The 19,087-nt window shown below is 37.5% G+C and overlaps 1 protein-coding gene across 2 annotated transcripts; it reads left to right on the top strand.

Annotated features, from left to right (window-relative positions):
- Positions 1-2,944: 2,944 nt before the first annotated feature.
- prpf40a (PRP40 pre-mRNA processing factor 40 homolog A) lies at positions 2,945-18,495 on the top strand. 2 transcript variants are annotated; one of them, XM_062431650.1, is made up of 26 exons: positions 2,945-2,967; positions 4,994-5,137; positions 8,118-8,201; positions 8,842-8,860; positions 8,960-8,979; positions 9,120-9,161; positions 9,838-9,948; positions 10,290-10,410; positions 10,716-10,740; positions 11,060-11,269; positions 11,510-11,615; positions 12,963-13,027; positions 13,130-13,294; positions 14,234-14,342; positions 14,534-14,684; positions 14,828-14,961; positions 15,055-15,169; positions 15,816-15,907; positions 16,022-16,138; positions 16,364-16,501; positions 16,677-16,772; positions 16,852-16,938; positions 17,089-17,179; positions 17,267-17,328; positions 17,408-17,563; positions 17,863-18,495. In XM_062431650.1, the coding sequence occupies exons 1-26, from the start codon at positions 2,965-2,967 to the stop codon at positions 17,950-17,952; spliced, it is 2,553 nt and encodes an 850-aa protein (XP_062287634.1). In that variant the 5' UTR covers positions 2,945-2,964; the 3' UTR covers positions 17,953-18,495. The 2 variants fall into 2 exon arrangements, with proteins under 2 accessions (XP_062287634.1, XP_062287633.1); XM_062431649.1 differs by lacking the exon at positions 2,945-2,967 and adding an exon at positions 4,767-4,842.
- Positions 18,496-19,087: the final 592 nt, after the last annotated feature.

The following is a 19,087-nucleotide window of genomic DNA, read 5'->3' as shown; positions in this document are numbered from 1 at the left end:
TTTTCTGTTGGTTTGTTTTTTGTAGTGATGCTCTGTGGTTGACTGACTCCCATCATTAGACTGAAGTTCAATCCATCACTGCTCCTCACTGTCGCCTTGTTGTCTATTTGGCTTGTTTAGAGAATGGATAGGGAATTCTCTTGCACTTGTCAGTAAATGCATCAGAGTTTATTGCAGTCTACCTCGAGTGTGGGCTCATCTGTTCCCCAACTCTTCGTTGCATGCTTCACACTCCAGTAATGCTCTCAATCCCAGGGTGAATTTAACAGTAAACAACAGCACTGACCAGCTTAAGCTGCACATCACATACATCAGTAGTATCCAGACTTCATTTTGTAGAACATCTTGCATACAAAACCAGCATATTTTAAAATGTTTAAGACAGTATTCATGGCATCACTACAGAGCAGTAACAGCAATAAATGGAAATCAATGTGTTCATTAGGCCATCACACTCATTTTCTGTTTGAATAACCCTTGTAATGGGTGAGCTACTGCTTAACCTTGTTTTGAGTGAAAAATACATGACCTGAATGTAAAAACAAGAGGAACAGGGCAAGATTTAAGATCATAGCCATGTGAAAGGCACTTCAGGAGGTAAAAAGTGTGCAGGCTGACCACTTTCTAATTTCCTGCCATCATTGGGAATCGTTCCAGCTGCATACGGCCAGGAGAGCTCTTTCACAGAAGCCAGTAATTGGGAAATCACAGCCTGTCCTCCAATGATCCTCAATACACCAAGGTAATTTTGTTGTGTCTGAACACCAGCTACTCCAGATTCTGAAATAGACACCTGTTATAACATCAAAAAAAAGGGGGGGGGGGGGAAGACAACAGGGGAAAAAGTCAGTCATTGTATGACAGACGAACCTATTTGGCAAGAATTCTGTCTTATGAGTGAGGAGCTGCAAAAATATTATTTTATATAATAGTATTATCTAACCTAAGAATGTCAATTAAACCCATTTAAAACAACAATCTTTGAATTAGAGGTAAATCGAATTGAATCAATGTACTGTCTGACCTCTTTTGTGAAAACAAAGAAATTCAGTTTTTTAACTGTAAATTTGCTTTTATGTATATCACATTCAGCCAATACACATTCAAGATTTGAAATATATGGCTGGTAATTCAATTAACAATGATCTTTTAATAACATAAAGTATTCATCAATAAAGCTGTTAATAAAGATACAGATTATTCCAACAGTGTCAAAAAAAGGGAAAACATTTTTAAAAAATTATTAAAGTAAACACATCAGTAAAGGAGCTACAACAAAATGTACATATCAATATATATTTAGAATTTTTCAAAATATATTTAAGCTGGGTAAAACTCGTGAATGAGGTGGAAAGAAACTACCGATTAGTTCGGAGCCAGAGGCCTTTTTCCATGTATTCACAAAGGTCACATATGGTGTGACATACAGTTCAGTTCAATTCATATGAGGTTTTATTGGCATGGAAAACAGACATTTACATTGCCATTTGTGAAATAAAAACAAAAATATATAGATAGATAGATAGATAGATAGATAGATAGATAGATAGATAGATAGATAGATAGATAGATAGATAGATAGATAGATAGATATAGATAGATAGATAGATAGATAGATAGATGGATAGATGGATAGATGGATAGATGGATAGATGGATAGATAGATAGATAGATAGATAGATAGATAGATAGATAGATAGATAGATAGATAGATAGATAGATAGACAAGTAAGAACGACGCCGCAATGTTATTTTTAAAATCAGTCTTATTTAAATAAACAACTTTATTGAAACAAGTATGCAACATGTCTACAGTACCTTGTGTATACAGCTTGAGTCTACAATCACAAATACATCAGGCATGGGGGGCTAAATCTTCTAGTGCTTATGAATCATACAGTGGTTATATGTTTTTACAGTTGTTTTGTTTGTACTTTAAAATACTGAAGACATGTAGGCTATTGTTTGATATGGGGAATCAGCTATGAAAAGTTTGACTTTTTGCCTAAGAATTTGGATTTTTAAATTTAAAATTTGTTCAAAATAATAGGCAAACATATATACTGTGAGCAGAGATTCCTGTCATATTCAGTGAATGATCAGCCAAAAAATAAAAAATAAAAAATACAGGGATTTTTTAAAAATCCACCTAACACAGCTATTTATAATATATATTATTATTAATAATATATATATATATATATATATATATATATATATATATATATATATATATATATATATATATATATATATATATATATATATATATATATATTTAATATTTATAAAATATGTAAAAGGTACAAAGTTTCCAAACATGATAATACAAAAGATATCAATTGCTCCAATACAAAAGCCTTATTACTTAAGTAAGTAATTCTTTATTCTTTGTTGAACAGAATATACAATAGAATAATCAAAGAATATACAAGCAGGCAGTCATCCCGGTTCATAAAAAAAAGATAAATAAAAAAGTACAAATAAGATATAAGTATTCCAATAGAAAGGAAAAAAATGAATATAAAGTAAAGGTATAAGTGACAGGCATCTTCAATTAAAGCATTCTGAATAGATTTAGATATTTTTTTCTCTAGATCTTCATATACATATGTGTGTATATTTTATTTCAATTAAAAATAACTTATCATGTAAGTCATAAATGATGGGGTTATTTTTTTACATTTTGGCTTTGTGGGTATGACACTAAATAAAAAGGTTTACAATGCTACAAATATTGATATTTTGGTACACAAAAAGAGGAAATAACACTTTTTTTCTCGACACAAATCTCATGTGAAGTTTTGGATACAAAAACCTTATGCGTCTCTTTCATTGCGCATTCCTGACGCAGAATGACGCTGCGGAATCTTAACCTATGACCTCTCTCCATTGGACGTAGTTGGACCAATCACTTTGCTCGTTGTTGCAAGGTGTTCAAGTGTCTCAGAGGTTCTGGTCAACATGGTGAGTATAGCCATTCAAAGGGACATTTACACGTATTTACAGCTAAAGAACAGCCAGAATCGCCCAGAGTTTATATGCAAATATTAACTGTTTTGTTAATGACGGACACTTTGTATCTATGATGCTAACTTATCGCTGCACGTCCTAGAATAGCACGGGTTAGCATGTCGGGTTAGCACATTGCTAAGTTAGCGGCACACTTCTGGTTTGACTAAGTCCTGGAATAAAAAACACCGTTTATTGTGTAGAGATGGTCAGACGCTGCTTAGAGACAGTTATCTGTGATTAGCGCGAATATCCTGAAATTATTGTCTTAATAAAAACTCAAGTTATTCAGCTAACAATGAACAGAATAGTAAATGAAAGACTCAGGTTAGCTTCAAACTATTATTCCTTACCAGAGTTTAGACGGAGTCTGTAGTCATTCATTACCAGCGAAATTCACACTATGGAAATCACCCAACAGGCTAGCATTGCTCAGGTGCAGTGAAAAGAGTCTTAGTACCGCCTGCATTAGTTTTCATTGGGTATTAATTTATTTTAAACAGGCCAAAAACGAGAAAACGCAACGTATCTTCGCGTTAATTGTTAAACGTGAACTTGTATTCGTGACACTTGGCAGACAGACATAAGTTTGATTGCATCTTTCTTAACTCTTTTATTATGAGGATATTTGTTATCTTTAAAAAAGTATGATCTATTTATCCAAGTCAGTCCATCAATTAGCTACATGTGAAATCTCGTAAGGAATCATTAATATTAATGTTTTTGAAGGAGTCGTTTACAATTAGGTCACTTAGACATAATTAGGGTTGATATTCAGTTGTTTGTTTTAAATATGTTGTCTATGATAGTCATTATTCCTCATTAGACTTAATGAGAATAACATTTAGAGTTGCAACAGTGATTAGTGGATCAACATACATTGAATTTTCTACTGTTTTGATCACCAGTTAATCTTATAGTCATTTTAAAAGAAAAAAGCCAAACTTGTCAGGATAAAACTTGTATTTTAGACCTTCACTGTTCATATTGGTTGATTACTCAATCAGTTGCCAACTATTAAATTAATTGCTAATAATTTTGATAACCATTTTGAGTCAGTTTTTAGGGGAAAATCTTCTTAAATATGAATATATTTTCTGGTTTCTCTAGTCTTCTCTGACCGTAAACTGAACCTTTTTGGTTTGTGGACACAACAAGACATTTTTTTTGCTTTAAGACACAATGATCAACACTTTTCAGGATCAATTAATCAAGGAAAGAATCAACAGATGAATCAATGATGGAAAATAATTGTGAGGTGCACCAAGTTAAAATGCAGTATAATGCATATCTGCAATAAGTCGCCATGAAGGTTACAGATGATCAGTTTTTAGTTGAAGAGAAGTTTTGTAACCTTTAGTTTGTAGTGCTATTGAAATGTATTGAGTTTTTACTGAGCAGTGTTTCTTACAGTTTAAAAATGGGGTGGGATGATGCTTCACCCTTTTTAAACATTGAAAACCAATATTCATGTTCTCCTTTGACTGAACATGTGGAATGTATAATTTAGTCTATTTTATAATGAGATTTAAGTTGTGCATGTCGTAATTACAGATTTTTATTTTAACTACAGTACTCCCTAATACTGTAGTAAGAAAATCAAATTCAACATTATATAGAACACTTAAGAACACACTGGTAGAAACCACAATGGTGGTTTTATGTAATTAAGCACACTGCTAAATACCCATCACACCACTGGCTCTTATGAGTTAACTAACATTGTGTGGTGTCTCTTATTCATGACAGTCTTCATCGGAGGCTAATAATGGCCCGAGCCAAGCACCACCTTATCCAGGTGTACCGCCCTCAGGGATGCCTCCCCCCTTTGTAAGTCAGTGACAGAAATGTTTGTGTGAAATAGCTCCTCACCTTTTGTTTCCACTCGAAGTACAGGGCTGAACTTAGAGTGGTAAATACTAAAAGCTTTTATGAGTGCTTCATCTAATCTTTCTCATTCCCTCTTTATTATTTTGTCTAGATGGGACCACCTGGAATACCGCCTCATTTCCCTCCCATGGGAATGCCTCCTATGGGACAGCGACCTCCCAGCATGACTCCGATGCCTCCTGGTATAATTCCCCCTGGTATGATGCCGCCAATGGGTGCACCCCCAATGGGACAGGTGAGCCTTGTAGAATGCCTGTGGGTCCCTCTGTATTTTTTTGACTTGTTGGTGCCTTTGTGGCTCGTGTTTCAGCTTCTCATCTCTGTCTGAGTCAGATTAAGACTTTCACTCTTCCCAAAACGGATGGATGGAAAAGCTAGATGGAATATTTTACCAAATGAAAGACAATTTGTGTTGCTCTGCAGTATTCAACAGACTGTTTTATGCTGATGTTTTTTAAACTATTGTAGGTAGGTTGTTATAAACAGAATATTGAAAGAAGATATACATGTTTACGTGACACAGCAAAATTTAGCTCTGCATGAAAAAATATATTTGAATGATGGCAGTGCGTTGATGCAGCAGGGATGTCAGTGCACTGTAACGCAGGGTTGGCAAAAATTCAATTTAACTTTATTTATATTGCACCTTAAACACAACATGGTTGATCCAAGGTGCTTCACACCAAGGAAGAACACACAAAAAATAGAAAACACAATAAAAAAGAAATCAGAAATAAAAATACATGGTCATAAAATACATAGTGACAATTAGACACAGTTTAATTGTTTAATTTACTAGGGAGTAAAAGTAAGTTTAAGGTTTTTCTTAAAACTTTCAATGGTGGGAGAGAAATGAATGGGGGGAGGAAGAGAGTCCCACAGTTTGGGGGCAGCAATGGAGAAGGCCCTGTCCCCATAGCACTTAGTCCTGGATCTGTGGACTGGACAGGAGTTCTGTTAAATTCAGGGGAGCAAGTCCATTCAAGGCCTTATAAACAATTGTTAGTAATTTAAAATCAGCTCTGTACATAACAGGAAGCCAGTGTAGGGAGGCGAGCATGGGAGTTATGTGATCCCTCTCTTTTGATTTTGTGAGAACTCTTGCTGCGGAATTTTGAATAAGTTGTAGACGGGATAAACTGGACTGCGGGATACCAAAATATAATGAATTACAGTAATCAAGGCGGAATGATATGAAGGCATGGATGACTTTCTCCAGGTCAGCAGTGCAAAGAAAAATTATTTGAGTTTAGAGATGACCCGAAGCTGCATGAAACTTAATTTAACTACATTATTGATTTGCTTATTGAATATTCCTGAATCGAAAATAACACCAAGGTTTTTTACATTTGGTTTAACAGAGGGGTTACATTTCTGAGATGAGGAGAAATTATGTTGGTTATATGTAGTGGTCCAAACAAAATAATTTCAGTATTATTTTCATTGACCAGAAGGAAAGTTTGCAGCCATCCAAAAATCAAAATCACATTCCTGGTGGATTACTTTATGATATGCGTGCCTTGTTTCAGTTGTTGTCCTTTCCATCGTCGTTATGAAAGATAAAATAGTTGCCAGCGTTATAAGTTTGCAGAGTTGTAAAATTCTGTGTGAGAGTTTTACAAAGCCTTAAACACATTTAGCTGTAATTCCAACTGGACTTCCTGGATCATATTTCACCATCTCACCACAACCTTAATTAACACGCCCCCAACAATACAGCCCTTTGCACAATCCACTAACGCAGTGCTGTTTTCAGTCTGAAAGCTGCCTTATAGCACTGAAAAATTAAAAGTGTTAGTTAGGAAATGTCAAATTGTTAAACTACTGTTTATTACATTTTTGGATTTTATGTTCATAGCTCTTGGTTATGATAACAAGTTATGTATAAGTAATGATAACACTGTGCTCACTGAAGTAATTGCTGAAACTTCAAAATGTAGCAACGTCGTTTAAAAATAGGTCAGATGTGGCAAGAAACACGAGTGATCTGACGGTCCTACAGGTGTGACGCAATCGCCAGAGAACCAAAGACTAATTCTACACTGTTTTTACAGACTGAACTCCTAGTTTAACTTTGATCTACTGTACTTGCCGTAGATGTGTGCACTGACGATTTTTCCTGCACAATGAGGAATGATTAGCACTTTTGGTTTTATCTCTACTAAAGTTCCAGCTAATGTAGCACAACTGTCGATTTGTTTACACCCTGTGTGAATCAGACTGCTGGCATAGCTTGCCCTGTTGGATCTATTTTTAGTGATGTGATCGCTTCAAGATTTTAGAAATTGCTTTAAGTAAAAATGCATAACTGATAGAGCTGATTGCTAATGAAAATGAAACCCAAATTGTAATAAATTGAAATTTTCCTTCAAGTTGGCAATGTGTTGGTCATTAGAAAAGTTAACTTAACTTTCCAGATTTCTTTTAACTCTTCATCACAGAAGCTAATGTCTGTCTTAAAAGTTCAGTTAAGAGAAAAAGGGCTGCAACTAACAATTGTTTTCATTATTGGTTATTCTGCTGATTATTTTTGTGATTAACCGTTTTATCAAAAGAAAGTCAGGAAATAGTAAAACATGTCTGCTATTATTAAGAGTGTCTTGTTTTGTCCAACCAACAGGTTTTCAGTTTAAAATGATATCAAACAGAAAAACAGCAAATCATTATATTTGAGAAATGGGAACCAGCCAATTTTTGGCATCTTTATTTGAAAAAATACTCAAATGATTAATGAAGATGATCAAAACAGTGAATTAATTTTCTGTTGATTGACTCATTGATTGTTGATTAATTGTTGCATCTCTAGAGAGGAGGTTGTTTGCTTGTGTTTTCTGTAGCACAGTTGACTAAACACTTATGTTTTTTGCATGTATTTTTTAAAGCTAAACTTTTTCTCATTTAGAAAACATATGTGATCATGTCATGCATATAAATAGGTGTGACATTGGAGGGTGTTTGATCAAGGTGCCAGCAAGTCTGAAAAGATGCTGAGGGGACATAGTTGGATGTGCTGCAGCTTCACAGATTGCAAGCTGTGGCATCACACCAGTAAATAAGCACAGCAGACTCAGTTTCACTCTCACCTTTTACCCCTAGTTGCAAGCAGCCTTCTACACAGACACCAACCCTGTCTCACACCACATACTTTCACTTTCAGCTTTCACTGGGTGGTATGGAAATGCCAGATGAATATTTCATGATGCTTCTTTTATTAGATGCCAGGCATGATGCCACCGATGATGCCAGGGATGATGATGCCCCCTCGCATGCCAGCTGCGGCTGTACAACCGACGGGACCGGTAACTCTTTTCACTTCTTTTCCATCAGGACTATTTTTTTTTTTCTTCACACTTGTTAAAAATACATTGCAATCTGTGAAACGCTGAATGAAGGAATTGCACAGCCAAGTAACACTTCTGCTGGATGTAAAGTGATTCTAAAAAAATGTTTTGAGTATATTTTTAACTACAGATTAAGTGAGACAGCAGAAAAACATCATTAAATACATTGTCTGATTAAAATAAAAATTAACACCTTGCAAGCAGTGTCCCTTGTTGTCACTTTTTTGTTTTGGCGTCGGTTCAGCAGTGAATCACTATGAATGCAATGAAATGCTTGAGCCCTTCGCTGTTGATGCTATGTACATTTTTCTTTTCTACTAAGTATTAGACACGTTATGCAAATGAGCAACATGATACATTTGCTGTGGCAACATCCAGACAGCTTTAGAAATCATAAGACATCCACTTAATCAACAAAAGTATATTTTTGCATCTTGAGGGTGGGGAGTTATGTACTAATTAGGAGAGCTTTGTCAGTTACTGTTTCATGAATGATGACTTTATTATTCAGAGAGAGATACTGATGTTAACGTCCAGATTTGTGAATGTTTGTTTGAAAAAGAAAAAAAATTCATTAACACAATCTTCTTTTTAACAGCCCGGTGTTGAATCCACAGGTGAGATTCTTAATTTGTCACTTTACAAATTATCCTACATTATCCTGCATTTTGTGTTCATTAGAAGTATATGACAGATGTTTGTTTTTATCTTCACAGCAGCTGCACCTGGAACAACTGTAAGTTTAACATTGTTATTTTATATGTGGTAATTGTACACATTTTTGACACAGCGCGGATCATTAGCTGCAGCTCTTTGCCTTCTGTGTTCCCAGCAACTGCTGTCTGTCAACCTTTCATTTATACTTGTGTCCTGCAGAGTGCCACGAATGGATCTCCACAGGAAGACCAGCCAAAGAAGGTTTGTGCACATGTGAGAGAGAACAAGGAAAATAAAACAAAGAACTGAAAACGTATTTAAAATGGAACAAAAGTTAAGGAGTTGCTTGCTTTTCAGCCACACTAGCGGCATGGCTATAGGGATGGTAGTGTCTGTCTGTCAGTTGAAGAAACTCAAAAACTGTTAAATGGGCTGGCATGGTATTTTGTACAGACATTCATGGTCCTCAGAGGATGAATCTTACTGACGTCAGTGATCCCCTGACTTTTCCTCTAGCATCACCTTGAGGTTGACATTTGTAGTTCAGAGTGAAAGATCTCAACAACTATTGAGTGAAATGTATTACTCATGATCCCCAGAGGAAGAACTGTAATAACTTTTATCCCCTGATTTATAATCTAGTCCTATCACCTGTTTAAAAGCTGTCCATTACTTTGGTTTATCACAAAATACCTCCAAAACTAATGATGACTTTGTGTTTTGTGCTAATTAGTGAATTATTCATTATTTATGCCTTCTTAACATCAATATGCTGGCATTACCACTGTGAACATGTTACCATGCTGACATTTGCACGTAGCTCAAATTATCTCTGCGCTCAAGTACAGCCGCATAGAGTTGCTACCATTGTTGTAGACTCGTAGTTTCTTGTTCATACCAAATAAGTTATTTATGTGTTTTTGTCTTTCCACCATAGAAGTCCCTGTGGACCGAACACAAATCACTGGATGGAAAGACCTATTATTACAATACAGAGACCAAGCAGTCCACATGGGAGAAACCAGAAGAACTCAAATCTCCTGCAGAAGTACAATCCTTTATCTCTTACATAATATTTATAATATGTTCATGTGAAATGTACCCACTGATTTATTTACTCAATTACAGATTTACATACATTTTATTCATATTGTCAGAATAATTATGTATTTATTAAGCACATTGCTTATGAATCAACTTTAATTAAATTGTACATGTACCTGTTTCAGCCAAGATTTAACTATTTTCATCTATGGTCCTTTTTGAGAATATTAAAATGCAATAACTGACATACTAAATAAAATTAGATTCCTTTATATACTTGATGAGATAGATGCACACTTTTTAATATGGATCCAAACATCTTTCCTCTCTGCTTTCCCTCTCTAGCAAATGCTGTCTAAATGTCCTTGGAAAGAGTATAAGTCAGACACAGGGAAGCCTTACTATTACAACTCTCAGACGAAGGAGTCCAGATGGACGAAACCCAAAGAGCTGGAAGATCTGGAAGGTAACGAGCTGCTGTCTGATGATGTCAAACCTGTTATGGGAAGTCATGTTACATACTGAGCAGTGTTGCGCGTCATGGATGAGCCTTTAACAACATGAAGAGTGGCAGACCACTGACTTCTTTCACGAATAACGCCATGCATTAGGGGACTATGGACATCAATCGTGTACAAGCACAGGAAGCACAAATACAGGAACACATGGTGGCTTCTTCAGAACATTTATCTCTATGCTTTGCTCTTATCTGCGCTGTGCTTTGAAATGAAAACAAGCACCCTAACAGCTGTCTCCTTTTGTCTGTTTCAGCCATGATCAAAGCAGAGGAGAATGGGTAAGAGCTCCCTGTTTACCCTAAGTTACTTTCCACTGCTGCACTTTGTATTATGAACAACAAATACAGTGGTTATTAAAAATGATGTTTTCCCCCATGGTGGTCAAAAATGTTTTTGTTTTATTATTACTATTATTATTATGACTTACAGTGGGTCTGAGACCAGTTTCCCGTTCACCTCAATGAGAAAGACTGTTGAACCCCACTGTATAAATTAATTTTCATGGAATTACCCTTTTTATATTCCTATTAATTATTCTGTAGTCCAGGTATTCTCATGATCATGTGATGTAGCTCTACTTTCATGGTATGATTTCAGAATGGCAGAGGCAGTGGCCCCCAACTCCACTTTAGCTCCTGCTGTGCAAGCAGATACCACAGCCACTATGGCGACCGTAATGGAGGCAGAAACTGCAACAGCGGTCTCAGAGGAACACCTGTCCCAGGCGGCCGTGCATCACACAGCTGAGACTGCAGATGCACCTGTGCCTTCAGCAGAGAGCACAGTCGCCACAGAGGCTACAGTCAGGTAAATAATTATGTCTCATACAGGGGTGGGTACTGTCTCCAGTCGTCAGTTATACATTATATAGATCAAGCCCTAAACTACGAGATCATAGTGACAACAAGGCAGCACAATGACAGTGGGAGCCTTTTAATCTATTCATGAGTGAGGAAATCTGTTTTTTCTGTTTGTGTGAAACATATTAAATACCTAAATATGCAAACAGAGATAAGTTGAATCAATAAGACCTTCCTTTGCCCTCAGTATTGAAGTCGCAAAGGAAGAGCGGCCAGAACTTCAGAAGAAGACTTACAAATGGAACACGAAAGAGGAGGCCAAGCAAGCTTTCAAAGAGCTGCTGAAGGAGAAGGTGAGTCTGTGGTCATGGTGTCAGGGTGGGTTTAAAATGTGGGTGATGTAGAGGCCACAAACTGTAGGAGAACAGAGAGGCTGCAGTGTCCCTGGAGGCCTATAGTGCATGTTCATGTTACCTGACATGAACCAGGTCAAATACAAGGTCTGTGTGTATAAGCGTACTTGTCTGGACATTAGAATAGATAACAACTGTTTTATTGTGACTGATAGATACTGTAGTCAACATCCCGAACAAGCTGTTTTGATTCACATTGCAGCTACAAAGAGCTTTAGGGCTTCTCTTGGAGCTGAACTCCATTCACAATGAAAGTGGCATGAAGGTGGCTGACCATCGATTGTGTGCTTGTTGGTTTGAAAATGCCATGTTGAGATGATCAATAAGTGGTGCTTTACAGTGAGTTTTCCGTCTTATCATGTTGCTAAATGAAGCTGCTGCTTCCTGGACTTTTGGGCTTTAAATCAGAACAGAAAAGTATTTGTTTGTCTGTTTGTTTTTATAATTTGCGCATAAACACAGTTGTAGTGTAGTGCTGTTTTTCAGATTCAGATTTTGTTCATGACATCTAAGTCCTGTTTGTTGTACACCATATACACCATGTGATCTGTTTGTAAGGTTAATACCTGATGTGTTTACCGGCTCATCCTTTGCGTTTTGATCTGGATCTCATCCCAGTCCCTCCCCACGAGCCCCTGGGAGGTCTTAGCATGATTGTCAAAGCTTCGCCTCCTGTTGCTGAGGATGTGTTATGTGTTTGGTTTCAAGGCAGCCACAGCACCACCCACCTTCAATGTTGCTATATTTAGGCTCTTTAATTTTGTGCACAAAGCTCTCCTCTGAGATTGCTTGCCATTCCCTGCAAGATCTTAATGGCTCTGTCTTTATGATTAGCTTTATTGGATCAAAGGCACGGTGCTGGCTGGGATTAAGACAGTGAGAGAAAGAGGCATGCTTCAGTGAGTTAGAATAACTGTGACAACTGACAAGACAGAGGCACGTGGAGGAATCAGTTCATAATGAATAAAGGAGTCATTCCCTGGGAGAGGAAAGTGACAGAAAGGACACTTACATAAGTTCTCAGTGGCACTTCTTTGAATTATTGCCACTCCACACCTCTTAACCCAGCATCTATTACTAATTAAGAAAATGTGTTAAGTTCTAGGAGCCAAAGCAGCACAGTTCATTGCTACTCCTCCTGTCACACACATGCTTTTCAACAAGTACATTAAAACAACCCCTTTTCTTTGATCTGTTGTTTGTATATGTTTCAAATTTTATTTTTTAAATGTAACTTCAGTTTGCCAGTACAAGCCATCCTAACTTCCATTTTTTTCTGTATTTCAGGGTGTATCCTCAAACTCCTCTTGGGAACAGGCCATGAAAATGATCATCAATGATCCTCGCTATAGGTACAATATTCTCCTGGGATAACTTTATCCTATTAAGAATGGAAAGTGAAAAAATGTCAGATCTTTGATTCCAAAATATCACTTTTTTCTTTGTCTACAAAGTGCACTCCCCAAGCTGAGTGAGAAGAAGCAGGCATTTAATGCCTACAAAGTCCAAACAGAGAAGGAAGAAAAGGAGGAGGCCAGAATTAAGTACAAGGAGTCCAAAGAAACCTTTCAGAGGTTCTTGGAGAACCATGAGAAGATGACATCTACCACCAGATACAAGTAAGTGCTGCAGTGATCTCACAGTAAACTATTTTTTCCCCTGCATTGATTTGTGGTTCCCTGAATTGTCAATATAATTATGCAGATAGGAACAGTTAAAGGTCATCTGTGGTTTATGCACGCCATTGTAGAGTTACAACACAGTTGACTTCCTATTAAACTGCTGTGACCTGTAAGTGCTCATCACACTGTTGTTGAGGGCACAATTCAGTCAATGACTAACTTAGTCTCCTGTTTTATTCTCTCTCACCATTTTGACTGAATTTCTCACTCAATGTGACATAGATGCTAGAAATTACATTAAGATTTCTTTATTTTTTACTAAATATGTTCCAGTTCACCTATAAATATGTAGTGAAGAGTTAGTTATATATAGGAAATTGGGCAGATGATCCCTCGTGCCGCGTGACATGCAGGGCACCAGCACTCTTTGGTTGGGCATTTGGGTGAAAGTCACCGTGACAGGCGGAGGGGATGGTCAGATCGACTGGTGACCTTGACAACCAGCCAGCTTCAGAGTTCAGCTGTCATTGGGGCTGTAATCTGGGATGGCTCACAACAGGCAGATGGAGAGTGATAGCAGGGTTGTCTGACAGTGTGTGTGTGTGTCCGTCCTTACTTTTAATACCTTATTTAATTTTGTCAGCATCTGCTCGGTGGAGCTGCATCAAGTTTGAAACAGCAGTCATGGAAATGAGATGTTTTCATGACAAGTGCACATCATGAAAGACGGCTGTACTTCAGCTGCAATTTCTATAAAAATGTTATGAGTTTTGTGTAAGTACACAACTACAAAACTTTAATCTGATGGCCTGCATTAGGAACCAGTGTGTTAAACATAAGTTTAGCTTGTGAAATGCTGCCCTCATGTGGGTTATTGTTAACAAAAATATCCTAACTTGCTCTGTGTGGGTCTGTGTGTGTTTACTCGCAAACCAGGAAAGCAGAACAGATGTTTAGTGAGCAGGAGGTGTGGAGCTGCGTTCCAGAGAGGGACAGGCTGGAGATCTATGAAGATGTGCTGTTCTACCTAGCTAAGAAAGAGAAGGTAAAGTTTATTGTACATTTCAGTCAACACTCTTTCAGTTTTTTGAACGGCATGTTAATCAAAATGATGCAGTATACATATTTCAGTCCTTATCTGCCAATATCAAATGGATGATTTAGTGTGGGGATGGGAGCTTTGTAAACATTTGCATGATTAACAGCCGGGTGTCCTCTTCTATGCACTGTGTCCAGGAACAAGCCAAGCAGCTGAGGAAGAGGAACTGGGAAGCTCTGAAGAACATTCTTGACAACATGGCCAATGTCACCTACCGCACCACCTGGTCAGAGGCCCAGCAGTACCTGCTAGACAACCCAACCTTTGCAGAAGATGAAGAGCTACAGAGTACGAGAGCAGAATTGATGTTTTTGTTTATCTACTGTGGTTTGAAACAGAGCTGTTAATGTTTAATAAGAGAGGGAAAAAAGTGTCTGAGCTAGGCATAGGTTCCCTTTGTTTTCCTCGTTGATAGTGTTATCTGCTGACAGATATGGACAAAGAGGATGCCCTCATTTGTTTTGAGGAGCACATCCGGGCACTGGAGAAGGAAGAGGAGGAAGAGAAACAGAAGACTCTTCTCAGGGAGAGGAGAAGACAACGCAAGAACAGAGAGGCCTTCCAGGTGAGAGGGGATGGCAGGGCAAAAAATCAAACATTCTACTCATATAAACATAGAATAACAGTCATGAATTCAAGTTCTGTTGTTTTCTCTCAGAAATTTCTAGATGAGCTCCACGACCATGGCCAGCTTCACTCCATGTCTGCCTGGATGGAGATGTACCCGACCCTGAGCTCAGACATCCGCTTTGCCAACATGCTGGGACAGCCGGGTAGGACAGCATGCCACTGCACACGTGACTACACACACTCACATGAGCCAAATGCATTAAAGCACGTGGATGAGCCATGCAGACAACAGCACATGACATGAACACAGAAATAAAACATACACAGCCCAACCTATAAATACTGTATGAACTACATTTGTGTACTATTGATGAAGATTTTCTCCCCATTCATTTTAGATTTTGTTTTTCGTGTTTTTTCTCCCCAACTGTACAAAGAGCTGATTTTTTTTTCTACATTTTTTACGTCCTCCAGCTTATTATTACTTAATGTTTTTACATCCATGTTGGGGTCATCACCATGTTGGACTTTGTTATAAGGAAAATATGGTTTAAGGGTAAAATCATATACATATAGTATATATATATGTAATATCAATATAATTTTGGAGCAGTGTATTACACAACACTCCACCACTATCATTAAAACATAAAATGAGTTTCCTGTGGGAGAATTGTGTTTGACACATATCAGGCTTATATAGTCCACGGCAGGGAACAAAAACATCTACTCTTGCCGATTGTGGTCACCAAACAATTTACTGATATTATGTTATGTTGTTTTTTCCCTAAATGTCAGCCATCTCTAACACAAGTCCTAATTTTTTAGTGTATGGTGTGTATTCTGCAGGTTCCACTCCCCTTGATCTGTTCAAATTTTATGTGGAGGACTTAAAGGCCCGCTACCATGATGAAAAGAGGATCATTAAAGATATTCTTAAGGTAAGATTAAGTATTTATATGGGTATGGTATCATAGAGGTTTGTTTTGATTATATATATTTATTTCATACAACCTGTTAATCATTCCTTTCTCTCCTTATATATCCTTCCACAGGATAAAGGCTTCCTGGTTGAAGTGAACACCAGCTTTGATGACTTTGGATCAGTCATCAGCTCAGATAAGAGAGCCACTACACTGGATGCAGGAAACATAAAGCTGGCCTTCAACAGTGTAAGAACACCTGTACTTTGGTTCAGTTTGTCCACTCCAAAGGAAGAAACTATACATTGCTGCCTTTTTAGTTCAGGTCCAGTTCTAATTCACACTGGCTTTTTATCAAAAAACTAAATATAAAGTCATAAAGACACCGGACATTATCAATCATCAGGCAGCTGGTCATGCAGCATGTTAATGCTTATTATGAATACATTAAAGGAATAGTTTCTTTCTGTGTAGTTACTGGAGAAGGCTGAAGCCAGAGAGAGAGAGCGAGAGAAGGAGGAGGCGAGGAAGATGAAAAGGAAAGAAGCAGCCTTCAAGAACATGCTGAAGCAGGCCACACCACCGCTGGAGCCAGAGACTACATGGGAGGGAGTACGTCCTTTATGCAGATACTATAGTGGTTTCCACTTATTTCCCTCTCTCTGCTATTTAGTTAATAATTTATTAATTCCTAAAAGTAATGAGCGGTAGGTTGTGTTGTCAGTGGTTATTCTAGTCAGTGTCATCTCAATGTACTCAGTGCAGTACTGACAGTTTACTTTTTCAGGTCAGAGAGAGATTCTTAAAGGAGTCTGCCTTCGAAGACGTGACCCTGGAGTCAGAGAGGAAACGGATATTCAAAGACTTCATGCATGTCTTGGAGGTAATGATCTGTCATGACAGTGGCAATGGTCTTAATGTATTCATCTTGATCTTTAACATGGTGTGTATTATTTTTACAGCATGAATGCCAACATCACCACTCCAAGACAAAGAAGCACTCAAAGAAGTCTAAGAAGCATCACAGGAAACGATCCCGCTCTCGATCAGTAAGTAGCAAAACGCTGCGTCGTCTGTCTGTTTTGTGCTTGGAAAAGAAAGTGAAGCTCAGTGTAAACAATTCAGCAATCAAAAATCTACAAGAACATCCTCCATCATGCTGTTATTTGTTGAATCACTCCACTTTAATGTTTTCTCAGGGCTCAGAGTCTGAGGATGAGGAATACCACAAGAAGAAGAAGAGGTCGCAGTCCAAATCTCCTTCTGAACGCTCCTCCAGTGGAGAATCTGGTGAGTGGCTGGTAGTGACTCTGCTTACCATCATATGGAAGAAGTGCAGTTCTGTTGACATTTACTGACATTTTTGCCTGAAACCAGAGAGAAGCTATAAGAAATCCAAGAAGCACAAGAAGAAGGGAAAGAAGAGACGCCACAAGTCTGTAAGTAAACATGAGGGCATAAAGTAAATATAATGTGAAATATTTGTGTATGTGTACTGATCATGATTATGATGACCAGGCATCACCAGACACTGACAACGAGAAGAAAGGAAGAGAGCGTGATGGAAAGCGTGAAAAGGACCTAGAGAAAGATAAAGAGAACGACAAGTCTCGGGGGAAATCTCGCTCTGACTCTAAACAGAAGTCTCCTAAAAGGAAAGCGGCCAAAGAAGAGGTTGTTAATCTTAATTACCTTTTTTTCACCTCCAGCATACTGATGTTTTAATGGCTGTTTTTAAGATTGCATGGATTTGTGTGATGTGAGAATGTTTTAGAGCAAATTTGGTTTAAATACTTCATCTCTAAACTGCACCTGATGCAATTAGCCTTTTGTGGGTTTCCTGTTAGCGTGATGGGACATTTTTGACACATTTTGTGGCAGGTAACCACTACCTATTCAAAGGTCATCTTCAGTGACTCATTGTTGTCTCTCATATTTAATTATGTTACTGAGTCTGTTTTTGTTGTAATCAGGGTGGCTGGGATACGTCGGGCAGTGAGCTGAGTGAGGGAGAGCTGGAGAAAAGAAGAAGAACTTTACTGGAACAGCTGGATGCACCTTGATCGCACATCTGCTGCCATTTTATTGTCAATGTACACTTCAACAAACATGCATTCCCTTTCCAGCTCATCTGATTTTACTGTTCACGCCTCCTGTGACGGACTTTGTGGGATGATGCCTTCCTCTGGTATTTATGGGAAAATGCTACACTGAACTTACACACTTATTTGTGACTAATTTGATATCAGGAAACTGATCAGCTGATCTGTTGTTTAATGTCAATTTGCCCTTTTTTGCTTTTGTTAGCTTCAAATATTTTTTAGTTGACTGTAGTTATACATGTTTTCCATTACCAATATTTTTTGTACTCAATTAAAAGCATATCTTAATGTCACAATGACTGTCCGTTACCTTCAAAAGTAGCATAAACAAGGAATGTGCTTCAGGGAAACAGACGTGTCTTATGATAATGGAAAATACTTCTGATTTGATCCACAGTAACTTAACTGCAGCTGTATCCTCAAGGAATGATCCAGGTTTTAATTCGAGCATTTGTTAAAATTGTCATACTGTAGTTAAATGTAATAAAATACTGTTTCAGTGGATGATGTGTGTAAAATAATTTAGGCGTCCAGCATGCTAAAATCAAATGTCTCATTTTACTGAAATGTTTTTATAATTTATTACACATATGACAGGTATACTTAGAAGCTACAGCCATATCCTAAAATAAGTCATTGTTATCCTAACGTGGCCTTTAACAGATTCTCTCTTCTGTCAGATCTAAACAAGTTTTTCATTGATAGTGGTATTTCAGTCAAATCAATGCTAAAATTTACAAACATTTGCCACATTTTTAGCTTTCAGAGAGTTGTTAATTTGATTTTAGGTCACTTTGTAGGCCTTAAAAACAGCAGTTGAGTTGCGTTATTCCTCTGGGAAGTAGTTTGCCCACCATTTTTATATCAATGAGGTAAATATTAGACACACTTCTCAGTATAACACCTACAATTCAACATTGCCACAAGTTAGTCTCCAAATTGACTTTAAAGTTGAATAAACACATCTAATAAACTTTTTAAAACACATTAAAACCCTTCAGACAGCATCGGTAGCAAGCTGGTATTGGACTGTATACGTTTTAGCTAAGGGTACCTAATAAACCGGCTGTGTATGAAATAAATATAGTACAGCTCA

This window comes from Scomber scombrus, chromosome 13 (genome assembly GCF_963691925.1).
Source record: "Scomber scombrus chromosome 13, fScoSco1.1, whole genome shotgun sequence".
Lineage (NCBI taxonomy): Eukaryota > Metazoa > Chordata > Actinopteri > Scombriformes > Scombridae > Scomber > Scomber scombrus.
Note: the sequence above shows the minus strand (reverse complement) of the source record. Positions and strands in the feature narration are given on the sequence as shown.

Bases quoted from the DNA above. Each gene is read 5' to 3' on its own strand.
- prpf40a (XM_062431649.1), top strand. The intron at 11,270-11,509 runs GTAAATAATTAT...CTTTGCCCTCAG, and splicing joins GCCACAGAGGCTACAGTCAG to TATTGAAGTCGCAAAGGAAG. The intron at 15,908-16,021 runs GTAAGATTAAGT...ATCCTTCCACAG, and splicing joins TCATTAAAGATATTCTTAAG to GATAAAGGCTTCCTGGTTGA.